The sequence below is a fragment of the Lytechinus variegatus genome, chromosome 2 (genome assembly GCF_018143015.1).
Source record: "Lytechinus variegatus isolate NC3 chromosome 2, Lvar_3.0, whole genome shotgun sequence".
NCBI classification, from domain to species: Eukaryota; Metazoa; Echinodermata; class Echinoidea; order Temnopleuroida; family Toxopneustidae; genus Lytechinus; species Lytechinus variegatus.
Window position 1 is genome coordinate 10,221,402 of NC_054741.1, and position 27,263 is coordinate 10,248,664.

The following is a 27,263-nucleotide window of genomic DNA, read 5'->3' on the forward strand; positions in this document are numbered from 1 at the left end:
GAAGGTTGGTTCATTGACCGTTGTATAGAGTGAGTCCGCCAGTGGGTAATTGATCGTAAACTGACAATCATGCTAGTATGTACATCTGTTTAAGGGTCGTATCCTGTCGAGGGTTAGCGGGCGCTGCTGTAAGAGCCGATCGTCAGTAGCAATGATCCTGTGATGCAGAGCGGACGTACGGAACAGACAGACTCTAGTGTACCTGCCTCTACTTTCTGGAACCTATCCTTACGGTATGTTGGCCTCTCGCGTGTAGTCAAACCATCGGAGTCGGACTTTCTGGTGATACTATATGCTGTATAGTCAAGTGGTGCATTTTCTCGCAGGTCTCTTACGGATGAAAGGGTGTGGAACATACCTAGAATAGATCAACATCATTTTGATATACATTGTCAGGATTATCGAAGAAAAAGGAATTTTCTTCATAACTCATCGATGATCATGACCTCAATGTACACTTCGAAGTCTGTTGGCATTGTTTATACTTCTAAAACTTTATGAAGCGGTGTCATCTTTAAAAAATCGATTCCAATACCAAATGAAATACCGATACTAACTGCTTTAGCCTGAGACTCTCAACGACATTATTCGAAAACAGCAAATACGTTACCTGCGAGAGGAATTTATTCAACTCGCAGACACATTAATCATCACAAAAAGCACGTGCAAGGCCATAAGGCATAAATAATATTATTTCCATGGCCATTGTAAACGATTTGGAGCTTTAAATTTAGTTTTCGCCGGTTTTACCAGATTTAAACAGCTTTCACAGACTGAAGGTAAGAGGTTTTGAAATTTGATACTAAAATCAAAGTTGAATTTGATGCCACGATGATTTTTTTTCATAGAATTTCTAAAAAAATAAGTTACGTGTAATTTAAGGCCTAGAAGATGCTAAACAGCAGGGCTTTGTATTGAGATTGCGTTACTCACATATATATTAATAGATTATAATTATAGATAGATAATAATTATGGTCTTGGTGTGTATAGGTGCATTGTAGGTGTATGGATATTTGCAGAATGAAAGCATGAACTTTTCTGTTTTTTGTCTTGTTACACAAATACACAACTCTTGTATGGCCCCCATATAGAAACTTATGAGGTTCTTTCGCACTTAAAATGCGTGTGTTTTTGCAGGGTATATGCTTGAACTGAATGTGTGAAGGGCCTCCTTGGTAATCGTCCTTTGTTGATTAGACCTAAATTTAGTTTCAGAACATTAAACCAGTGTGTCTGTATTTGCATGCAATCATGCACCAAAAGCGAAACTTGCCTCGGGCAAGAACATTTTAATAAAGCGAAAAATAAGAGGTTGTGTTCATTAAAGAGTGCAACGACACATGAGCCGCATGACTAGCCGATGTTCGTCTCATTCGAACGGTATACTTGATCGTCGATTCCCTTTTTGATTTACTCGATGTTTTGCAATCTGGTATTCTGGTTCTCCTAATCACTGAATTGATTTGTAGAGTTTTAGTCGAGCATGTTTTGGCGGTCATTTGCCTCTGTGTCTCGCCTTGTAAAATGATGAACCAAAGGGACATGTTACATGTACAGTGGATGAACTGTGATCAGAATGTTATTATTTCGTACGAGGAAATTTCTATCCTAGAATATTTGTATTCCGGGGATTTTTTGTTTAAACTTTCAGCGTAAGTATATAGGAAACCTTCAACGACCAACACCTCGTGATTATGTTGCAGCAGTGCAATATACACCTAGTCCTTTCTGCTTCAGATAACCCGTATTAAAAAAGGATACTGACATTACATGCAGGTTCGAAAGTGTTTTTGTTTTGAAGTCGGTGATGATAAAATGCAGTTAAGGTGAGGTGTTCTGACTCCCGACACAATATAATAAAAACGCTCACATTGTAGGGGGCCTTTGTAATCAGTGCTCTTCCTATAGAGCCCCTCCCCCAATCCACCCCTCCTTCCTACCCTCTCATCCCGATGATATAGCCCATCTGTCTAGGATAGCTAGGGAAAGAACCCTTTAAACGATTGACCTAGTTCGGAAGGGGAGGGTGGGTTTCCGTAACGGAAAACCCCCGAATCCCAAAGCATCAAAGAAAGTCATGTTGTCTCGAAGCCTTTCAGGCATTAACCCTATTAAGCTATTTTCTTGATGTAACCACTATGTCACCATCGTGAACTCTGTTATGATCAAGGTGCATGGAGGAGATGGTTTTCAAATGCTTGTTTGATCATTACATTGATCTTGATTCTTGATTTTAGGTACTTCAAAAGAAAAGGGATGATGATGAGTTATTAATGAATTTTGAGGCGGGAAAAGGTATCAATTTTGTATCAATTTTTCTAGCATCTTGAAACTCTCGAATATTTTTTCTTTTTACAATTCTCCCGTTTATGAGTTTTGCTTTTATATTGGCTTACTGCACACTTTTGTTATAATTTCAATTTTCAACGTTACTACACCAATTAATGAATACCAATGAATGACTTCAAAGCTCCTAATTAATTTATAATCGTGTATCAAGAACTCTGTGCTTATTTGCCTTTTATTAATCGTATTATAATACGAATATTTTCATTATCATTATTGTTGTTATCGTTATTATCATCATGTGATAAATACAAGAAATGATGTAACTCTATAGCCTTTCCTACAACTCTATACCGATGCGATGCAATATGAATGTTGAATTATCCTCCCCACCCCCTTCCATTTTCTTTGAAGTTCCATACCCCTTCATCGAAAGCCTGATGTGAATCATATTTCTCTTCATGCTTCATAGCTATCATAGAGGGCCCCTTACTTTACAATCGTTGATCAGCTGTAACGAAGATCGGGAGCTCTGGGATTTTCAAATCAGGAAGAAAATTTGCACAAGGCGATTCTTACTCTGTAAGAGGATGTGACATGCAACATGCCTTTCCATGTTACGTGGTCTTTAGGAGAGCTTTTGCTGTCTTGCTCTTAGGAGCAATCGAGAGAATCATTGTCGCTCGTAATCCTTGAGTAACCTGAAGCACGTTCGATGGAAGGCAAACGATCTCCAGGGCAGTGGCTCGTTCTCTCCTATTGGGTTCCCTCTGAATAATTGACCCGATGACAGATTGATGAAGAGAAACTTAAACTTGACATGAACCAATGAGGAATCAATGGAGAAAGAATAGAAGTTGAAAGGGAGAGGAGGGGAGCTGCAGAAATGCCTAGGGAGAACGATTTGATTGAAGAAAAGAAAAACGGCGCTATGCGCATGTCTCTTCTGCGATTAATGAAGTTACACTGCCATGAATATCTGATCTCTTTATGAAACCCCATATACACAAGAGGTTCGTGTTTAAGTTATAGGGATATGTAAATTGCATCGCAACGTATTCTGAAAAGAAGTTTGTCTTTCATATTATGTTTTTAATTGCTTTAGAGAATCGCCACTCGATTCGAAAATGTAAATATCACAGACATAATGCAAATCAATGTTTTAGAAAGTATGAGCATGAACAACCATCCAGATTCCCCGTGAAATATAATATTTTTTTATTAAAGAAAAAGAATCCACGTTTTATCCTCCTAGATTCTTCATCAAAAGTAAACGATGTCCCAGTTTATTCTAGATCACCTTTGAAGGGTATGTTGTAGGGGTTTTTTTTCTGGAACGGTCTATGGGGGAAACGATGTCGCCAGCTTTCTACAGTAGATAGCACGCGTGCTTTCCTTGGCGGAGATATCGGTGTGACAAGAATGGGACTGACAGTAATACGAACTGACAGCCTCAGTACGAGCAGTTCATCACCAACTATTGTTTCCTGAATCCCAAACTCCCTGTTCGCCATCTAACTTGAGGTGACCCCTCAGTACACGGCAAACAGGGGACCGAATCTGTAGCGTTCTCCAAGTTCATTTACCTGTAGAACATACTAGCTTTGTTTGAAAATGAATAGATGGTTATCAGTCGGGAATTGGAAATCACATTCCAGCAGATAAGATTGACTATGACATGTTTGATGATTAATCACTCTTTCCATCATATGCGCATGTTTTTCGAGTCATGTAGGCTAGGAATCGAGCTGCATTGGAGACTCAAAATTCAAACACCATTCCATACTTACTCAAGTCACGTGAAAAATATAACGTTTTTATTTTACTTGTTTGAAGTATTTGCAGATTCAGCCAATGTCATTAAACTGGTCTGTGACTATAACATTCTCTGCAACCTTTGGATATATCAGTATATGGTTTGAAACGACATAGTAATATTACCTGTACAAACTGTCGTTCATTCAAAAAGGAACCATTAAAGAAATAGATGCTACATGTACATGACCGCTACCTGACCTCTTTACTACGAACCGTTAAAGCTCGTGGATTGATTTTTGATGGAGTTGATGCGATATGGTCGCCTATGGTGTTCAATAGTCAAGGGCACTCGAACAAGAAAACAGGTTGACGTGATTTTTTTCGATTGGTGATGGGTGTATGATTATAATCTTCGTATTAATGTTCACCCCTATCCTGGAACCTGGAATAAAGAACAATAATCTTCCTCATTGCTGAACACTGCTTATTTCATAAATTTATTCATGTATCTATGCCATCTTATTTTGTCATGTGTTGTTTTTTGTGGAACTATGGAATTGGGATGTGTTTATTTTGAATCTAGTAATCTTTTAATCTGGAAAATAAAACTGAAACAATCCACCACAATGGGTTTTTTTTCAACTATGAAATAAGAGAAACTATAAACAAAGAAAAACATGAAACACGATTACTCAATTATCACTGCAGTTAGTTGATTCTCGAATAATTGTAATAAAGTCACTGAATCGTATGAAACGGAAACGTCTTGCATCATCACTGAGCAACCTTTTCAAAGAAGACTTAACATTCCTTTGGATTTGTTCATGAAGGAAAAACCTTAAAAGTTTTTTTTCCCTACTTAATGATCTATTATCTGTCCCCTTAGGTATCTAATAAAGTCATTGTTCGGGGGATGTTGAAAAGAGGATCGATATTGATGTGTGCACTTTTCTTCTCTTTCAAGGAATATTAGTTTGACCAATCGCGATCTGATTTACAAAACTGTAATTTCTGATGTTATATTTGACTCTAGAAATATTTCTAAGTTGGTGGTTTAGCTTCGAGTATACCATAGAGCTATTAACAGATAGCTCCGTGAGTATACATGGTTTTTCTGCAATTGCGATTGTTTCAGAGGAAATACCATCTTATTGAAAGATACCGTCCAAATTTGTACTTAAAATTACTATATATATTGAATTGTGACTACTGCAGAATAAAATCGTCGATGGTTCCACAATTAAAAGAAAAAAATAGCCATGGCATTTCTCTGGATCTTCATGGTTCAGTTTTTCGTTTCAATTCTGAACCTCCCTTCTGTTTCGAAGCCATCTATCACCAACAGTTCTTGTTTACTGGCTTGTCTCTTTTCCCTGTGTTTATTCCGTTCTCATTCGCTGATGAGTTGGTGTGAAAATATAGAGCAGAAGACGAATTTTGTCGAAGGATTGCATAGCGATTAATCCGGAGGCCTAGTTTTGAAGCGTTCAATGTTAATTTTAACTAAGGTCGCAAGCCCTTCAGTGAGATGTTTGCAATTTTAGTAATAAAGAACTAAATTATAATTTTACATTAATAATACAGACGGTAAAAGCCTTAGAATATGAAACTTTGATCAAAGTCCTTGGTATTGTGTAGCTGGAATTGCATATTGTACGTTTGTATGAACCCTGAATCTTAGTCAAATATAATACCAAATCTGTTCTATTTTATGCATTTTAGTGCTGTGGTGGTTTCTGTTTTCCTGGGAAACTTAGCTGGCATAAGTATTTACAAGCATGTTTCTGTCTGTAATACGGCACACTAACCCACCTAATCGTATATACGCCTCGAAGGTAAAATTCCAATTTGAAGAAAATATCCAGATGCCATCCTTTCTTTCCCCATCGGCAAGTACATGCAATTTGTAAAGGTAAGCCGATATAGCCCCGCATCCAACACCGCATGCTAAACAACTCGTTTTAATAATGGCGCCCGGCGACCACGGTAGCTATGAAAGCAAGCGTTTTCCTGGAACTCAGCATTTCTTCCGCCCAATAATTCAGACTTAACCTTAACTGACTTGCTTGATACACAGAATGTTCTCCATGGACACGAAAAGCTTACTAAAATGCATCGTACAAGGCGGGAATGCCCTGCTTTCAAAAGCAAGCGGGCAGTGTATATATTTCTTATATCGAGCGGCCGGGAAAGCGAAGTCTAGTTCAAGTGCTACACTCTCGAGTTGACGAAGGCTTTTGGAAGGTTTCTCCCTCGACTGGGATTTAGGAGTCACAGAACGAATTACCACCTTATGTCCCTTTGTCATTAAAAATATTGCTTCTCAGAAAATACTGTCCATGGTTTAGAATTTTATAATAATTTACCGAGGTTAAGCGAACCTCGGTCTCATTTTTTGTTTTAATTGACAATGCGTACTAAACTCATTTTATAAATGTCTATTTGTGAGGAATGTTCTTGACTTTGAATTAAGAGTGTCTTGGAAGTAAAACGGATGCCGGAGACTTCGTGTCACCGTCATCATCACACGCTTTACAAAGTGGACAGTTTTTTACACTGCACTGCATGGCCCCGAGGAGCGTTCCAATTAGCGCGCTGACCGTGTTAAGCAATCCTGCGATTTGAGGTCACTTATTCACCTCGAGTGACCCCATCCTTTCTTCCAGTTTCACCTTAACCCTACCCGCGCTCTCTTCTAAAGGCGTACCCAATTTGCTCTATCTCTCTCCACGCACCTCTATTTCGTATTCTTATAGTCATTTAAATTTTGTATTGGTAATCATCTTTCTCGATATAAAGTTTAAATATCGTAAATCTCTATAATTGAAAACCACTGCAGTAAAGAGTGTATAAAGTGATGTCATTACTCATTTTTTTAAAACAATTTCCACAAAGCTCATTATCACCATATACCTTCACTATTGATCATGGTTTCTGACACATAATTAAACATATCTTTATTTAAAGGCTTGTTAAACGCTCTCAGTGTGAATAAAGTTCTTGCTGGGATTCGAACCTACGACCCTCTGTTTGAAAGAGGAGTCATAATTACCGAACCATAAGTCGTGCACTGCTCGTTTGAATCGTGTAGACAGGTTATTTTCTCGTGTCATTTATGCCATCTGTAACGTCGTCGATTTTCATGGACAGGTTATGATTTGAACCGACAGGACACCCACGCAGACTAAACGAATGGATCGCACATGGTCTCATTCCAGATGCTAAAGACTTGTTAATGGATTCTACCTGTCTATTTGGTCATTGACAAATATTCTCATCTGATCTCAGGACTCAACATGTTGACATGTCTTAAAGAGGGAGATGATTTATTGCTGAAATTAGTTTGGAATCGATAGGTTATTTTAGATTTTTCAACAGAATATGATTAGAAATTGCTCAAATTCAAGTGACATAAAAATGAGTAAGGACCTTGTAAACTCAATCACGTCGCAAGAAGTTTCTACTTTGATTTGATTATTTTGTCTCATTAAAGACATTGATTGTTGGGTAGTTACAAAAATACCTTTTTACCGGACAAATTACTTTTATATAAAGGATTTTTTTTAAAAGATTGTGTGATTTGTATTTGTTTTATCGAGGCAAGAAATGTTGCTTTAACATTCTTACACCAGTTCCTAGAAAGGGATCAGAGCCAGTGGAGCAATGTACTCTTTATAAAGCCATCAAAATGAACATCATACACCAGTGATGAAACAGGATTGGCAACTGTTCAACATGGGTTCAAAATGACGTGAAGAGATCGGGGTTTGGGGCTTCAGGGTGATGATTGTTGCGTGTCACGTCACAACCCTAGAATTCTCACGTCACCATTCCCCATAAAGCTGTAATAGTTCCATAATTCCCCAATAAACACTATTCAATGTCCATGCTTTTACCCCCAATCAATCATTCATCAATTGCTCCACATCACTTTACTATCTTTTACATCAGGGTCCAGCGAGGACCAGAGTTTATTTTTTAATGTAAAAAGGTCACCGTCGCACTGAAATTGTGTCATTCGCGCTGTTTGCATAACTTGGAACCGGTGAAATAGATTTGTCCCAATAATAGTTCTTGATCTACAGAAGATAGCGCATTCGGCTTGTCTTGACAGAACACTTTATTCCCTCGTTTCTGCAAGGTCAATGAAATGAATACTTGGGATAGTAATTGATAGCAATTGTGTAAAGGAAACGCAGTGCAATCCAAAGTGCCTGGATGTAAGATAAGGATATGGTCCCCTTCTTGATACCTAAGAATAGTCTGATGATATGCGTGGCATGCTAACTGTCATCCGTGCTGAATAGAGCGTCGTCAGGGAGGCACTCTTTTAGCAGTAGGTAACAGCACTTCCAGTTGAAAAGGTCAATGAACATCTTCATGCCCCCATCAATCAAAATATTAGCCCCATACTAACGGTCACTCCGTGCCGTAGTCGCCTTCAAGGTGCACAGAGATCATCAAGAAATATACCGAACGATGATTATGCACTTCCGGTCACTTGCGCCGTGATTACAATCTCACTTATAAAGCAATTCCCGGGGAATCCATTGATGTGGAAGATTTGAAGTGTTTCACAACCCTGTCACTTGGGATGCAGATGGGACTGTATAAGCCCGTGAATGCCAGCAGGCTGAATGCACAACCTAGCACTTGGTAAACCTCTGATTGCCTCCTAATCGATTCATTCGTGATATCCTGTGTGTTTTGTCCTCCCTGGCCTTTGCCTTTGCAACACACCTGTATCTAAGGCCATCACCTATCCTCGCTCTAGAATCATCAATTTCTCATCTAATGAGTGCAAATTACCCCTGCTATCTCACGTGCGCGGTTATAAGCTTCCTCGCGCATCTCTGCCTCTCCCTGCTCTGTCGATATACTTAGTATGTCGTCAGTAGTCCCCTGTTTAAAAAATTAGTTAGTAGTACACATATAGATTATAACGTATGCTACTTCTGCATTAGCCCCTTTATGATTTAATTACTTCATGAATCTCATACTACACACATGGTTTATTTAATCGGACGTTCGTGATAATTGCCCTCGATGTTAGAAATTCGGTCACGTGACATCATTCCATATCGGTGTAAACTGTCGACACCTATTTGCTTATTTTCAAGCTTGACATTACTCAGAGTCATCGCGCGTCTTAAATATTTTCTGAAGCTTTGTGAAATTAGGAAATCGAGACCATGCAACATGGGGCTTGTCATTCTTGTTCTTGTCAACTCTCAAATCGAATATAAACAGGTTCGTATCATTAGACTGATCAGGAAAGAGCTCCGTTTAATGGATAGTGTCATTGACTCATAGCGAATGACTTCCCCCTAAGGTCATTGGCATCGCAGGCCGAGCTGAAAGGGGCTCCTTCACTTTTCGCTGCTCCCACGTCACGTCACTTCTCCCCGTCAGCTGTTCGTTGAAAACGCCGTGTTTGTCTTGCTTGTTGCCAGGGCAGCAAACATTGGCATCAGTTGGATGGTAACATGATTAATTGCAGAACATCATCTTGAATTTTGCTCACGCTTTGTAACACCCTTCCGCTGTAAGACGAATTGTTATTTTATCTGTCGATGGGAAGTCCAGATAAAGTTTTATTCTGGTGCTCATTCTTTATTTTTCTTTTCACTTCTCTTCTTGTCTGAAGATGATTTCAGGTATGTCCTTCGGCTTTTCAAGGATTGTGTTTGCTTTTTTATTCCCACCTTCTTGCTATGCATGGCTGTCAGTAATGATATCCTTTTCATATCGCAATGAATAAAATAACAGTATCGCGAAAAATACCACCCACCCTCTGTAATTATCCATTCATTCACTAGACATATTTTGGAGGTCGGTGAATGTTCGCGTAATTACACAACAAATTCTTTCTCAGCAACTGAAGCAATATGCCCTCCTTCTTTCGGAATGCTAATTGGGTCACTCACAAAATTATGTCTTAGGAATTCGGGATGGGAGTCTCCTTTTCGTAAGAATTCAAAGGTAAAATCGGAATGGTGTCTCGTTTTCCGATGGAAGTCTCCTGTAAGAGTCCGTTAAGAAACGAGAAACATTTAGGAATTCTCAGTTATCGAACTATTTTGTCATGCTGCCACCAGTGCCAAAGCACGTAATTGCCTGACAAATCGGACACAAAAACTTAGATGACAAATCAATGATAGACGTTTTACCCAGGGGGATCCGGCCTTGCGTGGCTGTAATTTCGATGTCTCTTATGGTCTTATGGTGTCACTTTCTTGCGAGTCGTGCCATCAATTTCTATGATTCAGTAGACATTTTCCCCCATTTACCAGACCGTTTCTATTCAAGACCTGTCAAAAACAATATCATTAGAACTACCACAGGACCATCCGAAGCTATACAAGTCCCTATCCGTAGTTAAAGAAACAGTTTTCATGTCTAAAAGGCATTTATAACTTCACTTTTTTTCTGAAAACAGAGTTAATAACCCTAGAATCGTTTGATACCCCTTTTAGCAAAGTGTGATTCAGCAGGAGGTGGATGGAAAAGATTCTCTTGATTCCATGGGGTAGAACAGTTCGGTGAGGAAAATACATGCATGATTTGGACTTATTAGTAGTGAGCGAGGCATTGTAATTATTCAATTTTATGTAGCATAACATTATTCATCCTTACAAAAGCATTTGCCTTGGAATGCTGCTTCTTTATGCCATACAAAATGATAGGCAATGGAAATGTAGCTCATGTGAGAGTGATCTTCAGGTTATGGAGCAGCACGAGGAGTGAACTGACGGCATTTACGAGGGTAGTGCAAGTAATTCAAACAGACAGCTTTCTCCCGTGTGCATGCCGATCTACTTCCGTGTGGGGGTCGTTGACTTGTGTCAGTCGCCAGCGAGCATACGAATGAGAGCCTATTACAAGGTATGTTACACTGACGAGTGTACATTCATTCACGTCAGAGGCTTTTGTCAGCTGCCAAGTAGACCTAGTCTTCAGGCGCAAGCAAAGTGTCAGTTATTTGTCAAAGTGATACAACCCACTCTAACATGTTCCTGTCTTCTCGGTGGCGCCAAATACTTCGAAAGACAGATTTTTCCACTCATTGGATTCGATGAACAAGAGATATGCTAATTGCTTCTCAAGAAATCAGGCTATGTCAGAATCGTTCATGAATGACAGTTAATAGCGAAGTTGCATGAAATATTTCGAAAGTAAACTGTGTTAAAGTTTGATCACACCTAAAAGAAACCGTATTGAAATAGATCTGATATGCTAAAACTATCTTGTACGTCATGAATTGCGAGAAAAATTATATTTCATGTAGTTTGCTTTCACTGTCGGCTTAACGTGATGAATAGTTATAGTCAATGAATATGAAAACGACAGAAATTCGCGAAATATTCTGAAATTTATAACGCCGGTGACTCTCGCCATTGCCCCTCATCAGTTACGAGTTCGTGATGAATACATATCTGAATATATACTTTCTATGAAAAAAAGATCAAACGTACGACTGCATTTGCAATTAATTGGATGCTGCTTGCAAAATCCCTGGCATACAAAGTCAAATGAGAGAAAAGCGTCTTTTTGCTATTGATGTTCAGTCTTAAACGGATCAGAATATTGAGAAAAAAATCATGCTGGATAGTTGCATTTCTTCCTTTCGCAAATCAACACATGAACAACTATTCAGTGATATCTAACATACAAAATGTTCATGTGTATTTAAGTGATTGTACGAAAGTATTGTTCATTTATATTGAGATCGCCAATCTCTCGCCGCGGGTTGTCCCTTCACGCACAGCTCTATTCCATTGGTACACCTACCTTTCCATATTAGTTAATTTAACATGGGCTTACCATGGTAAAGTACATTGAACTGCATAAGCAGAGCAAGAGGATCAGTGAAGTATTGAGGTCATTGTTTTAAAGTGCATCCTCCGGGAAACCGTTCGGTCTCGCTACCCTGATTCCCTGCTGCCGGTCAGGAGGCAGAGTTCTCCCAAGAAAACTGTGGTTTAACCGCAGTGTGATATTCTTCTGACCCTATATGGGGTGCATATAGGAACTAACTTCGTAAGTGTTGATTTCCCCGTCTGTGGCCCATTCATAATTTGATGTGGAATGCGAAAGTAACGTACCCATACACGCGCACACTTCCACGCACGCGCACACATTCCCTATTGCCTATAAACTTAACAAAGACAGTTTTATAGATGGATGGTTTATCAGTCATCGGATTTTTTTCGAGCACTGGTTTATCCAGGAATGGGGGTACCTAAGAGGGGTTAACTAGATGTGAATTCCAACCACGTGCGGCTAACCTTAAACTGGGCCAAGTTAGCGGTGGGATAGGAATATCTGAAATTCCGAACCCGGTCATGTTAAATGGTGATTAATCCACGTCGGTCTCGGCTAGCACATATCAGGGGGACTCGATCAGCACTGCAGTCTCCATTTCGAAAGGGAGGGAAGTTTGAATAATTTCTTGAATTTAATAGGAAGCGATTAACAGTTAAGCGGCTGACTTTAAAGTTAGTCAAGGTCTCGTTCTCGGTAAAGACTTGTCGAATTTAGTTTTCTTTGCCCACTTGAGAATAGATAGAGGCGTTTGGATCCCACGGCGTCTTGGTGTTAGAATAATATGGCACGGGGTCCAGGGATCCCCCTTTTATTTGCTGGTAATCTGTCACGCACTTTCTCGTGGTGTAGGAGGGCGGGAGGGGAATGGTCGAAACGTGTCGCATTCCAAGTGTCAGTGACAGCTTAATACCAATCACCCCCTTGCAAGCGGGGTCCCGCCCTAATTGGTGGCTTAGATAGTCCTGTCATTCCACATCGTCCCTAGCCGCTGCTACTGCTGCTACTACCGAAGCTGCTGCTGATGAGGAGATCACTGATGATACGTGCTTACCTGTCCCATAGAGACCTGGTTCCAAGTGATACCACAGAGAGCGTCACAAAAAGAAGGTTGATCTTACTTGTGTATTAACTACTATCACCATGATTTTTCGACAAAACGAGGAAATGTCTTTACTTTCAGACAAGAGGTGTTTTTCTTGATGACGGGAGAGTGTCATACGGCTACACCATAAGCATAACGTCTTTGATTTATTCTTCAAACGCCATGTATACAGTCAGGTTAGTTTTATGTTTGCAATTAATTTAAGTACTTTTTTCATGAGTAGAGAGGTGTGGTTCTAATAAATAGCATAAAATGCTTGCGATTCCAAATTGATCATTTTCAATTTAACCAGCGTTTATCCATATTTACATTAACCCTAAGCTGTAGTTCTTGCTTGCTTCTGTAATCAACCAGAATAATGACTTTCGATCTACCGTAGACGAAACCAACACTAAAGGGAACGAGGTTTTGTATTAACCAAATGCACATCCCAAGTTTTGAGTACGCGTTTTATCAAGTGAAACGAGTTCGATGGTACGACCTAAACCCCCTTTCCTTCCCCCTCCCTCACATGTACCGAAGATAGGAGACTGTCGTTCACACCTTCATCCTTGCCTGGTTGTATTGATATAAGCTTAGGGATGGTAGCGTCTCAGATACAAGCTAGGTGTCTTCTTTCCCCTTGGGTTGTTTTCCTTACACCTACACTGGCTGCACGATCCTGATGACAAGTGCGACCTATATCTTTCTAGCACATCGGATTTCGGAATGCCTTCTTTGCCCGCCTTTCCTTGGATTAATAAAGTCGATGCAAGGCTGTTTTTAGAGTCTGCGATTTTGGCATTTTCACGTTTATCCGGTTAACCTCCTTGAATAACAAAACTTTATCGCTCGATAGGGTTGTTGAATGTAAAATTAACTTAAAATATAATTGATACGAGTTTATAATGCCGTTCTTTGAAATGTGAGTGAAGTGGAGCATGTAGTAAAATATGACCAATTCTTTTGAAATGTGACGAACATTGTGTGCATATTGGAAAACTGGTATACAGAGACCAGTATGAAGCTCCAATATTAGGACCGAACGATGTTCATACATCGTATCAAACACATTGATTCACAAAAGTATACTGTTAATAACTGAGCAAAGTCGTATTCATTTTTCGTGATGGAACACCTTTTGCACCTGTACATAATATTTATACGGATTAAATGCGTCATAAATATCGAAAGTGATGTATTAAACGCTTGGTGAAAAGTGTTGATAATGGGACTACATGTAATCAGTATACAGTCAGCCCTGGGTAATGTCGGATTGGTGAGTTTTCGACTGCCATTAGATATTGGTCGACAATGATTACTCTCCAGCTGTAAGGTCCCAGTTGTTGCCTAGTCTGTTATGCAAACCCTTCACTCGAGTTAAGGGTCTGAATGTGCAGCCTATTAATGCCTTGTGTACTAAAAGCCCTCTCGCTCATTGAAAAAGCAAGTCTTGTATGTGGTAGTCTTTGCGTGGAAACCCACTTGTTGATCAAAGTTCCAATCAGGGTCTGTGTCTGTAGTCTAATTGTTACCTGTGTCTGTTGTATAAATGGCTGACATGACATTTGCACCTGCGATAATTGCTCAGGGCCTTATTTCGTCTTAGATGTTAGGGTTAATGTTGCAAATAGTGTTTTATAGGTTATTAATGAAGCCCTGAAAACTGGATCTCAATCACACTTTCATTCAGAATACTACATTTGTTTCCTGTATTATCTCCGGCAAAGAAATTAATTGATTCTCAGTCACAGATATATCCCTATGAACAATACTGAGTAGACAGCGCATATTCAAAGTTCTAGATTTCGTTTCTAACGAGATCTCTCTGATGTTTCCCATTGTCTTTATTGTCCAAGATAATGGGGGGAAAAGATCTAAACGTGTTGCAATTTACTGACTTGTCACAATCATTGAAATAAGGAGCAGTGAAAATTCACGATAGGAATAAACACAATTTCCCAGAAGTGTATGTGCACTATCGAGTTGTTCCAACTGAACCTAAATCAAATATTTACCCAGGATGAGAAACGGTACCTCGTTTGTTTAGATTGAGCAAATGTGTCAACCTTTGGATTCGAGTGTCATTGTCCGTGGGATCATTTCTCGAAAAGCGACTATAGATAACTCGTAACGAATAGAGGCATCCCCCTTCCATTTTAAACAGTATTTCAACTTCTATGCAGTGTCAGAATGTGAGTTTTTATTCTCTTAATTTGTTCAGAGAAGTGTATTATGCTTTTAAAAAAAGTTGTTATAGTTTACCGATTATGATAAGACATTTTTGGAAGGTTGTCGATCTACCATTGTGAGGCAATTTGTGTCCAAGGTTTTATTCTATGCTTTTACTTGTTCATTTTCTATTTAATACCACATGAAGCTTTTAAAAAAAAATGAGATGAGTCGTGACACCTTGGTTTTCCACTTACTTTGAATTCAGAGAGAAATTGCATCATATGCTTTAATAAGTTGGTCTTGTCTGAAAAAGAAAGAATACCAAACATGTTTACCTTCTCTGGACGTAGTTCACATAAATAGCTACTTTGAACGTGAGCGGAATCCTTCAATGTGGCTTTTCTAGAGCCCCCGAGCTTGAACTAAAATTTATATTTAGTGTAGTATTTGCAGCTTTAAGGTTGTAGATCCTATATATATAGCTTGATTTACGTCAATTACACATAAGTTTTGTGCTCGCAATTACATATTAACTTGTTTCGACATATTTTAGTATGGTATGTGGGCCAAACTCTAAAGTTTATATATGCGATCAACCAGTTGTTATGATTACCTTTCAAAAGTATTAACCTATTTCGTCGACTCTTACAAAATGCCGATTATCAAGTATTTACGACCAAAATAGAAGGAGAATAAACTTGGCAAAGAAACCGCGGTCTTCAATTGTTCAAAGGCTTAATATTCAGCCACGAGGTATAGATTTCTTTTCTTTTTTTTTGCACCACAACCGTACTAATTTATCAAACTAGAAATAAACGTCTTTGTCATCTTATCCTGCAGTTAAACTCTTGAACTCCCAAGTGCTGTTCTAAGTGTTTGCTCAGATTGGGGTCCGATTAGGGAAGAGCAAACCAGAGAAAGAAAGGTAGTCCGATGAACCTTATGTTTGTACTGCACCCCCCCCCCCTTACCCAACCATATTTTTAATTTTGCACTGTCCCCTCAGGAAACCAGTATTTCTCTGATCCAGCATCTTTGTTTGCGGGCAGTACTTACATTCGTCCTTTAACAAACTTCTTTCGAAGTTTCCCAGTAACTTTTGAAAACTTTTCTCGAATTCAAATAGCTGGATGTAAAGCGACTGGTGGTTTGAGACTAGTATTTGGTGATGTCAGTGAACCTCTGCCTTCGTAGGTCAATAAATCAATGAAGAGGGAGTTAAAGTCAATCATGTCAAAAGGAATTTATACACATGGTATTTCTTTCCCCATTTCTTCGCTCAATTTTGATGGATAATTCAGAGGTATTCTTTTCTTCTCTCTTTCTTCTCGGAGCGTTATACCTCGGATGTCTCATGATTCAATACCAACGGGTGTTTAGATGAAAGATTCTTTATAAGTCATGTTTAAAGCTCCCTCGTTTTTGCAGACATCGAGGGAAATGGTTTGCCTGAATGAAGAGATAATTGTTAATTTGAAAGAACTTGTAGTACAATTGCACATTTTGTCGGATTGCTTTGCATATCAGAATATTTCAAAAATGTATTCACATGATTATTCGCTCCTATGAATTACATTTTCTTTTTATGACCAATAGCGATTGACTTTCCAAGTTGGAGACTATTCTTAATCCCATGAATAAAATGTCAGCGGGTATTAAGGCCACCGCACACCTTGTAAACGACTGTTCGCGATCCGATTTTGGAACAAATCGCATTTTATTCATTTTCTGAAAATGTGAATGGAACATATCATTTTATTTGAGGTTAAAATTAATTGAAAAAATACTAATATAAGCATTTTGAAAAAATGCTTTTATTTTGGAGTAAATACTAAAGGCCTGATTAGTTTCAAATCGTAGCCAATCGTACGACTGCTATGACGTCATTACGACTATAAATTTAATTCTCTTTTATTCTAAGAAGGATGATAGCATAGTCACAGATTTTAACATAGGTATTCGTACGATGATTTAGAACATTACACAGTAAGATATTCCAAGTCTCAATATTATCATCAAATTCTAATACATTTTATTATGAAATTGGGTCGCAGACCAATCGTAAGGAGCGCGGTCGACTTATAGGCTACGCAGGATGCAGGTAGGATGTTGTCCATTGTTTTAAACATATATGTACATGTAGGCTATATAGGACCTATTTTGTAAGCTTTAGGAAGTGAGCTTTAACATGAATTTGCAAAGTATTGATACGTTTTTTAAATAGAAATTTCATTTTCATGACACAGAATAACGTGATGCCTGTGCCATTTTAAGTTAACTATAATAACCAGGTGTTGAGTTATCACTGGCCGGGTGTAAGAGGAACGATTTTTGTAACGCTGGGAATGCGTGCTATGGTGGGTGTGCGTTGTGCACGAGTGTGCGCGTGAGAAAGATGGAGAAAATGGAGAGGGGCTTATACATACAACTGTTCCAATGCACGCTGTCCCCGTTAGCCTCTTGTTAAGTGTTTACAAATTGCTCAGCTTCGGTCCCCTCCTGCTCCCGTAGCAAGTCAATCACCCCGGCTTCCAACGAAGGCTGAACTTGAAACCTGAGGCAAAGGTGGAGGACGATATTTATTCGATGGAATGACTCCCAGAGCAGTGCCATCTAAATTACACATGAGTAGAAAAAGATGATAAAGAAAAAATAAGCTGGAGAGAGTGGGGATGGATGGAGAACAAGTCGTGATATGAATATCTTAAGATTAGGGCATTACAAAGAAGATGGAAGTAACCGCGAGTTCAGTACACTGGGGGTAAAGGAATGTCTCTTTAAGTAAACAGCAATGTTGATTCATATTCTTGATCACATTCTTCAATGCTTCATGGTTTTCATGTCACATCACGGAAACCGATTCAGTCAATGAAAGGAGTACGCCACATCCTCCCCTCCACCAGCTTGAATTCCATTCCCAGTGTTTACATAACGTATCATGTCAGATCCCAGGCATCTATTTTTAAGCCTTTATATCATGTTGGCAAACATCCTGGAATAACTTTTTGCAACATTGAATTCCTGAAATAGCTTGTTTCATTTCAAGTATATCGGGAAAAATTGAATCCAGGGGGGCGTTTCATGAAAGGACTTGTCGGACGTTTTATCTGACAAGTCCCATTTTATCCGACAGTTACCATAGTAACAGTACCTCTCAGCCAATCAACATCAGAGAAAGATGTCAGATCTGACAACTTGTCAGATGAAAATGTTGATGAAACACTCCCCAGGTTGTCTCATACTCAAGATCACCGCCCCCCTCCAAGATCACCTAATATCGGCTTCAACTTTGCGTTTTTAAAAGATGCAACCTTTAAAAAAGCAGTTTTGCATCTTTTAGAATAAAAAGATGCTGAATTACAAGTGTTGCCTCCAGGGCTTCCAATCAGGTATTATTTAAGATGCTAGGTTTACCCCTTGGCAAGAGTGCACAGCTAAACCTCATAGATCAATGAATTCTTTATTCCTATCATTGCAGAATCTCATAGTGTAACAGATTATTTTGTGTGTCTTTGCAGAACAAGATTGTCAAAGATGTTGCCATCAAGCGTCGGCCGGACATCGGCCTGCCGTGTGGCATCCATGGCTCAACAGATCCTCCACAGACAAGTTAGTACAATGGTTAGCTCGGAACATACAGAAGACGTCAAACCCTTTGATCAGATCCCTGGACCTAAAGGAGTGCCCTTCTTTGGATCACTTTTTGACTACACTGGCCTTGGTAAATCTCAACTTTCTTTCTTGGTTTTAAGAAATCTACAGCTTAGCAGTTAGAAAATATATTTACATGTCAGTCATTCTATATATACTTATACTTTCTTGATCTTGAGACACACACACACATTTTTATTATTTAGCTAGCTGTACAGATGAAGACATACGTAACAGAAAATTCAAAATCAATTGACCTTATAAAAAAACTTTTTATGCTTAGGGAATCATTGCTTGAATATTATAAAACAACAGGGCATGTTGATCATTGTATATGAATTCAAGTGAATTTTTCAAATCTTGATATAAACATAATGAAGTAATATTTGTTTAGATCGTGAATGTTGTCAACATTTTGCATTCATACAGGCCCCTACAAGTTGGACAAACTTCACGAAGCTACTGTAGACAGATTCCGCAACTTTGGACCGATCTTCAAGGAGACTCTGGCAGGTGTCACGCATGTCCACATCATCGACCCTACAGATGTCCGGGAACTTTTCAGGAACGAGGGGAGGAGTCCAAAGAGAACGCCTATAGATGCTATGGTCAAATACAGGCAGACAAGGAGCAGACACATTGGCATGGCAAACACGTAGGTCATCCACATATATTGTGGGTCCAATTCCTTCCTAGCTCAGAATTAACATCCTGCCATAAGACTTTGACTTTGCTGTTACAAGACAATGTCAATTTGCTGTGTTTCGGTACATTTTAAATATTCAAAAGGTGTTCGATTGTGTTGTCTACAGACAGATAAATCTAGGTTTAACCACAGAACAAAATTGAATATATTTGAAGAAAATTCATAGAAGCTGTATTTTCTATTAATAGCTATTTAGTTATTGTTTATGCTCAGGTATATTTTAAGACAAAGTGTTGAATGGGGTACTGTACTGTAATAGTTTCTCTTTTTTGGGTTATTTTATATTATGCATTATGGAAGAAATATATGTCAAGGGCTTTACGTCATAATGCCAACTGACATGTTGAAAACAAATAGATAAAAAAGTTTGGAGTCTTACACTGTCAGAGGATCAAGTATGCTTTAAATCCTGAAGTGCGTCACTGTGCAGATTTTGCCATACCAAATTCCAAAAATTCCAAAAAAGTTGGAGGACATGGGCTGCATTAAATATAGATTTTTTCCGGTATATTGTTTTCAATTTTCGACCCTTTCAACCCTATCACCTGAAATATTAGTAGCAAAGATTTTTTATAAGAATTACACCTGACATAGTTTTACTGAGTGCTTGGTATGAACTTTGATACAGTATGTTACCTCTATCGAAATTGGCACTCTTTCATGTACTTGTTTCCAACAACAAATTGTCTTCGGACGAAATGTGTGGTTAGTTAATATTATTGATTACAATCCATGATAATACCCTTTGAAGACATAATTCATATTCATACGAGGTGTATCTGCCTGTTTGTGGGTCAAAGACTTGAAGATTCTGCCCTTGAAAATCAATTTGGCAGTGATTTTCAGTATTTGATGTATGGTTTGTAATTACATATCAATCATGATTATTCCTTTTTGAACATTTCATGTTTGTTACTGTTGACATTTTTTCCATGCTCAAACTTTTGTGTGCTTATATTATATCCTGAAAATCCACAGAGAGGGGGACGAATGGCAGAAGCTTCGGAAACCAGTTCAGCATCTCTTGATGAAGCCTCACAGCGTGAATGCTTATATTCCCATCATGGAAGAATGTGCCGATGACTTTGTGACGCTAATGAGGGAAACGCAAGACATGGAATCTAAAGAAGTGCCCGATTTCAACCACAAAATGCAAAGATGGACGTTAGAATGTAAGTTGACCTCTAGAGCAGTAGGCCTCCTTGATTCAATTCTTGTTAGGATTTCATCTGAACTTGTTTCTTTACAGTCGTGTCTTTTCTTAACCTATGATGGAAGTGTCATATGGTCTTATTTTGATAGTCAATATTTTCATGTGTACTCGAGGACGAATGAGCATGCTTGCAATGCTCTTGAATTTGACATCAAATTTAGGCTAAGGTATCAAAAAGAGACAATATTTTTTCATGATCTTGTAGGAGAATTAAATATCTCACACCATGAATACTCATCATTTTCTTTCTAATTTTTAATCAATTGTTTTCATCTTTCAAAAATTTGATCCAATATGTCGTTAATATAAATCACACCCTTCCACACTTTGTCCACAGCCACATGTGCCATTGTCTTTGACACAAGGATGGGGTGTCTGAACACCGGTCTTGACAACAACCCTGAAGCCTTAGAGATGATCGTCTCGGTGTCCAACTTCTTTGACAGTCTCAAAGACCTTACTTTCAGCTTTCCCTTCTGGAAGTTTGGTATCACCACGAAGGCATGGACGAAGTTCACAGAGGCACAGGACTACTTTTTTGGGTAAGTTCACTTCATGGGGCAGATATTAAGCTAGAATCCTGCAAGAACTTGTTAACCCATCAGTAAAGATGGCGGTCATTTTCTTATTGTAAACAGAAGTTGTAAAATATCAAAGTGAAATAATTGGCCAGCATATAGAGTTTACTATATCGGATCTCTTACAAATCATACTTTTAAAAAGTTGGAGTGTTGTGTTTCATTCGATGTAAAAAGGAAAAGTCAGGTTTTAGTATGATTTTATGATCAAATAACTTTGAATTTGGTGATATGACAAAAGTTCTGAATTCCAATATGGTAATGGGATAGATTACGTCATTTTAGTGCAATAGAACTTAAAAAGCAAGATTAATTCTTTCTCTGAAATTCTCTCTTGTAATAGTATTGATATTTAAAACCGGATTTTAGGAATCATATTTGTCATTTAACATATTGGATTAATTGACCACTCAGAAGTATTTCACTTTAATGTTGATTTATCTCGTAAACTGATTGCATTTAAAATTCTGCTCATATATTGCTTGTGTCACACTTTTGATTTGTGATTCATTTGTGAATTGTAAGTGTAAATAATACTATGCTTGAATCATGTAACCATATTAAGTGACACAAGACACTACACCACTGGGCTCTTAATCTATCCATATCGGGGAAAGAAAAGTTCCTCACTGGTGAAGTAGGAAGTAAGATAGTGTTGATGGAGTCTTGTTTGACTAGTAATTAGATATCCCCTGTTGTGTCTCCGGGAACCTAATTACCGTCTTGGCCAACTCCTGGATATGAAGAACTTCCGTTAAACTTAATTAGGTCAAAAGTTAAACTTACTTGCATGAGCTAGTTGCTGTGATGTAACGAATCAGTATTTAAAGATGTGAACAGAATCAAATGCTAGATACCAATTTTCCTCTAAGATAATCGGCAAGCTCAAACAAAAGGATTTGAACCATATTTTCGCATTATTCATTAAAGCATTGATTTATCATTTTTCATCTTTTTCCTAATCAAATTTTTAGTTATTTTTTAATCTATACCTCAGAATTTTATGTATACCACAGTATAAAAAAAATTATAGGCTGAATCTTTCACAGTTCATTTAATACCAATTTTGTTAAAACAAAAATGCCCCAAATCAGATGTTTTTTTCCAGACTTCAAGCAAGCATTAACAACACCCTTTCAATAAATAAATATATCTGCATTTTCTACAGAATGTCGAAAAAGTATGCCACATTAGCACTTGAAAGGATGAAGACAGCTGTCGGCACTGGAACTCAAAATTCTGAAGGAACTTTTCTGGAATGCCTACTGGCCCGGAGAGACTTTGATATTGATAGCCTATGTGATCTCATGAATGATCTCATGATTGCAGCAGTTGAAACGGTGAGTTTTCTCGACAAGTGAATTTTAATTCATTCAGTAACTTAGAACATACTGCAGAATCTATTGGAAGGGTAAGCAAAAGAGCCCCTTATTTTGTTTGCTAATCATATTCCGGTGCCTCTGACTAAAATTTAATTTCTGTTATTCTTCATGGAATTGTGCAATAATGAAATACCCCTCAAAAAAATATTTTAATATTTGGTTTTAGAAATTTTCTCTATAGGCGTACTTGGCGAGTGTCCTATACATTTGTCACTTAAATCTATACTATTGCTGGGTTTAACTGATTAGAACAGTAAATAGCAGGACAATGTGAGAGATTTTGATATCTTTTTCAACCTTTGCAGACAGCGAGCACTCTGGCGTTTAACCTGTACTGCTTAGCTAAGAACCCTGATGTCCAAGAGAAGGTGTTTCAAGAGATCAACGAAGCTATACCACCAGGAACAAAAATCACTGCAGAGTCGTTGCAGAATCTTCCTTACCTCAAGGCTTGCATAAAAGAAACTGTCAGGTGAGTGAATGGACCCTTGAGGAACCCTTGTGTATTATTTGCTCTAGCTTGTTTAAGATGAGTGGCATTTCCATCTTTTGAGATATTTGTCTCCCCCTTTGCATACGAAACCCCTCCTGTTCAGATGTTTTGGCGATGGTGGCAACTTTGGCTACCCCGTTAGAGGGCGCTAGACTAATAAATGAACTGAGGTCAAATTGAGCTTGTCTGAAGAAGAATTTCGCGTTTAAGATATGGGAAAGGGGATTAAAAAGATTTCAATTGTCATTTAAACTTAACCAAATTTAATTTATTAATGCAATTGGGGATTTTTTTTCATAGAAGATGTTATTTTGCAGCTGAAAGTAGATTACTGTTCCATTGCGAATTGAACTTTCTCAATTGTTAGTTTCTAAAAGTTTTTTGTCATGGATTACACAAAATTATGTTGCTATAATTAGTATTATCTTGATTACAAGTTTTTAAACGGCGTGCATTAATTAACAATACTAACTTCGTGCAATTTCTCTAATTGTTTTATTGCCAGGGTCTTCCCAACTGTTGATGGAACGAACAGAATACCATCGAGAGAAATTGCCCTTGCTGGTTACAAAATCCCTCCGGATGTAAGTTGTTTTTAATATCTTAACAGTGCGTTCAATGGAATGTATTTTCTATTTCTTAAGATTACTTTTGTCTTAAGTCAACTCACTTTTATTGAACATTTCTTTAGTCATTTGTGCTTGGTAAAGCTTCCCATTGTATGAAGATTGATATCAAAGTCAAATTACTGTTTATGTTGAAAATTTCTTCTTTTAAATTATTTTTTATGGGAATTTGCAGATGCAGTGTCAACCGTTTATAGAATTTAATATGTGATATATTTTCTGGGGAAGTCAGATCATTCAAAACTGATTTTGAAAAATTGATAAAACCTCCTTGAGTTACTCAGTTGAAAGCATTTCTTGATTTTTTGATTGATTGAATACTTGTGTATGTTGTTAATCTTAGACAATCGTCAGAATCCACTGCATTGCCGGGCTCATGGAAGAGTACTTTCCTTCACCAGAGAAATACAAACCTGAAAGATGGCTGAGGGGGGATGCAGAGTGTGAGAACATTGATCCCTATCTCATCCTCCCATTCGGTCATGGTTCCAGGATGTGTACGGGTAGGCGGATGGCTGAACAGGACCTATACATCATGCTCATCAAGGTATGTACTCAGAAGGAGTAACATGAAGTGATATGCTGAATATTTACATTTGATTATAACTTTTTGTACATGGTTTTCTGTAGACTTAAAGATGCACTTAATTGTGTGATTGATGGTATCTTTTTGTGTCAGTGGACTCGGGTTGTATTTAGAGGGGTCAGTTAATCCCACTGCTGCCACCAAAATGAATATCCCATAGGAAAGTGCATGGAATATTTTATCATTCATTTCCACCAACATACTTGCATTTAGTCAAATATTTGCAAAAGAGAAGTTACCAGTAGTTACCAAAAACGCCTATAGCACTTTCATCTATTTAAACATAGGATAAAAGAGCACTGTTGATTAAATGCCTTGCTCAAGAGCATAGGTGCTGTAGCCACGGATCATCCTGGCCTTTCATAACTCTAGTCATGGACTGTAGACTACTCAACCTCCATGATTGATTGTGAAAATACATGGCAAATAAACCACCACCTCCGCCCTCATATGACAAATATACTTGCATTTTACATATTTTTTTTGTAATGATTTTTTGTTATGATTGGGATAGTGAGATACTTCGTATAGATGTATAGTTTCCAAAATGTTAATCTGTGAACCTCTTTTCTTTTGTTACAGATCATTCAGAACTTCAAGATTGAGTGGCACCATGAGGAAGACATGGAACTTATCTTCAGACTCACAAATGTTCCTGACAGGCCTGCACAGTTCCGATTCATCAGTAGAACATGATATTTTCTAGAAACCAACTAGAACTTTGTACCTGTCTACCATCTTGTGTCTGTTTGAACATTATGTGACAAACCTAGTTAACAACAATCCACCTCTGTTCTCAATCAGAGCACATCAGATGAAGCATCAATCATGCAAGCAGATGATCTGATGATATGTCAGAGGTTCAAAGACAATCGGTTCATTAAGCAGTGGTTTTTTCTTGATGTGTTGCTAACTTTTCAGCGTCGATTGTGGCCTTCAGGATATCAAAGTTTGTTTGCAGTGTTGCCCACAAGACCTCATGTACGGTCATTGGCGCTGTCCTTATCAAAGTTGATGTCGGAGACTGTATGGATGGAACAGTTCTCTTCTGCCAAACTGTGCACTGAATGGCTGACCTTCAAAGTTCCTCACAAAGTATCCATGGTCATTGCCAAAGACATCACCGAGCATAAAGACCAAGAAATATCTGCTTTGTATGAACATCTTTTTCCAGTGAGTATAATGAATAGGTATAGGGGTACCATCCTGAATTTGAATCGAGGTTCTCTCCAGTACACCTTGTGTCCTGTCAAATAGCCAATGAGAGAAGGAGCCAGTTTGAATACTTTGAATGACCATGTCATGTTGTATTGTACAAAATGTGTTCATCTTCCAAGTACTGTCCTAAATTCGCGCAAATTGTGTGGTATATTGTAGAAAATTTATATGTATGAAAAATGTTATCTTATATAGGTATATATTCATTCAGTGATTGTGACGTTCAATTGTACACATAGTTCTGACTCAAACTTTTGCATATGCATGTAAGTGCCTCAACTGCAGTAACGTGTTGTGTTTTCATTTGGATTATGTTACAATGTTTTATATTCTTATACTTAATTTTCAGAAAATTATTGTTTGTTAATTTATTCTACAATTTGAACATCAGCTTTTGAGTATATGAGCAACTTTGGCTCATGTTTATGAAATGGATCAAAACGCACTTTAAGAGTGAAACAGGTTAGAAAACTAATGCATTTTTGCATGTATCAAGTTACAAAGAGATAAAATCCATGGATCTTTTGCTAAAAACGTTGGTTTTGCAACTTACCTCTGTTTACTTTATCTGTATTGTGGCCCTCTTTTTAGCAATTTGTCTGCTAATTCCAAGGGTTGTAAGAGTTGATAATACTGGATTACTTGATTCTAAAATTCTACCTGTGTCATGCACTTAGTGCATTATTTCTTCTACAATTCTTTGTTTTCAGTAGATTATGTTGTGATGTGAACTTATGAAAATACTCAGAAAATATGATATGCTATGAACCCACATCAACATGATTTCCAAAATTATCAAATTGCATTGTGTATTGAGTGTTGCATATGTTTTGATATGCATTACTGTTTGTGTGGTAATTCATTGCTAAATTTTGTACAGTATTTTGTATATGAAATTATTGTAAATATGTACATAGTATGGCGATTTTTTTAGTATCTCCCACTTTCTATGTACATATGTAAATATCATTTTCAAATGACATTTATATTTTAAAGGCCTCAAAAAAAATGTATCTCATACTTTATTATACTCACCTTATATCAAAAAAGCATGTTATTTTTTACAGGAAAAAAAAGAAGATATGAGTGCTTGTGATCTGAATTTACAAATAAGTCACATTTGTACACATTGGAGTTTTATTTTTCATTAATTTTATGTTCTGATGATTTAGGAAAATTGCCAAATTTATGCATTTTCTTTATCTTTATTTTTTTCAATGTTTACATGCTTAAACGTTTTATTTGCAGCTGCTCTGCGTGCGTTTAACACAATGTTGATAATGAGGATGTATTAATTTTCTTTCAATTTGTGTTTTCTTATCCCTATTTTTCAAATATATAAATTATAAATTTATCCAAATGTATTCATTAATCTATGAGAATATTGATAGCCGTGATCCTACCTTTTACTGCATAATTTTACTGTATTCATATTTCTGCTTTTATCCCGGGATAGGGGATCAGTTTCTATGTTTTTCTACGTATTATGCTTGATGTCATTTATCTCAATTCAAGCAGTGCACAAAAATTCACAAGTGTTTAGTTATTAATTTCAAAATTAATCAAATGGTTGCGTGATAATAGGGATCAAGCAAGTGTATTTTTGCTGGGGAAACTGACAACCTTAAGAAGACAGCTTATATTTCTCAAAGAAATTATATTCTAGGACCAAGAACTCTCT

The 27,263-nt window shown here is 37.7% G+C and overlaps 1 protein-coding gene across 2 annotated transcripts; it reads left to right on the forward strand.

Moving 5' to 3' along the window:
- Position 1: 1 nt before the first annotated feature.
- Positions 2-27,126, forward strand: LOC121407281 (cytochrome P450 10-like). 2 transcript variants are annotated; one of them, XM_041598261.1, is made up of 10 exons: positions 2-779; positions 18,648-18,850; positions 19,210-19,435; positions 20,465-20,658; positions 21,037-21,241; positions 22,446-22,617; positions 22,965-23,131; positions 23,658-23,736; positions 24,122-24,325; positions 24,947-27,126. In XM_041598261.1, the coding sequence occupies exons 2-10, from the start codon at positions 18,664-18,666 to the stop codon at positions 25,058-25,060; spliced, it is 1,548 nt and encodes a 515-aa protein (XP_041454195.1). In that variant the 5' UTR covers positions 2-779; positions 18,648-18,663; the 3' UTR covers positions 25,061-27,126. The 2 variants fall into 2 exon arrangements, with proteins under 2 accessions (XP_041454195.1, XP_041454194.1); XM_041598260.1 differs by lacking the exon at positions 2-779 and adding an exon at positions 13,123-13,151.
- The last annotated feature ends 137 nt before the right edge of the window (positions 27,127-27,263 follow it).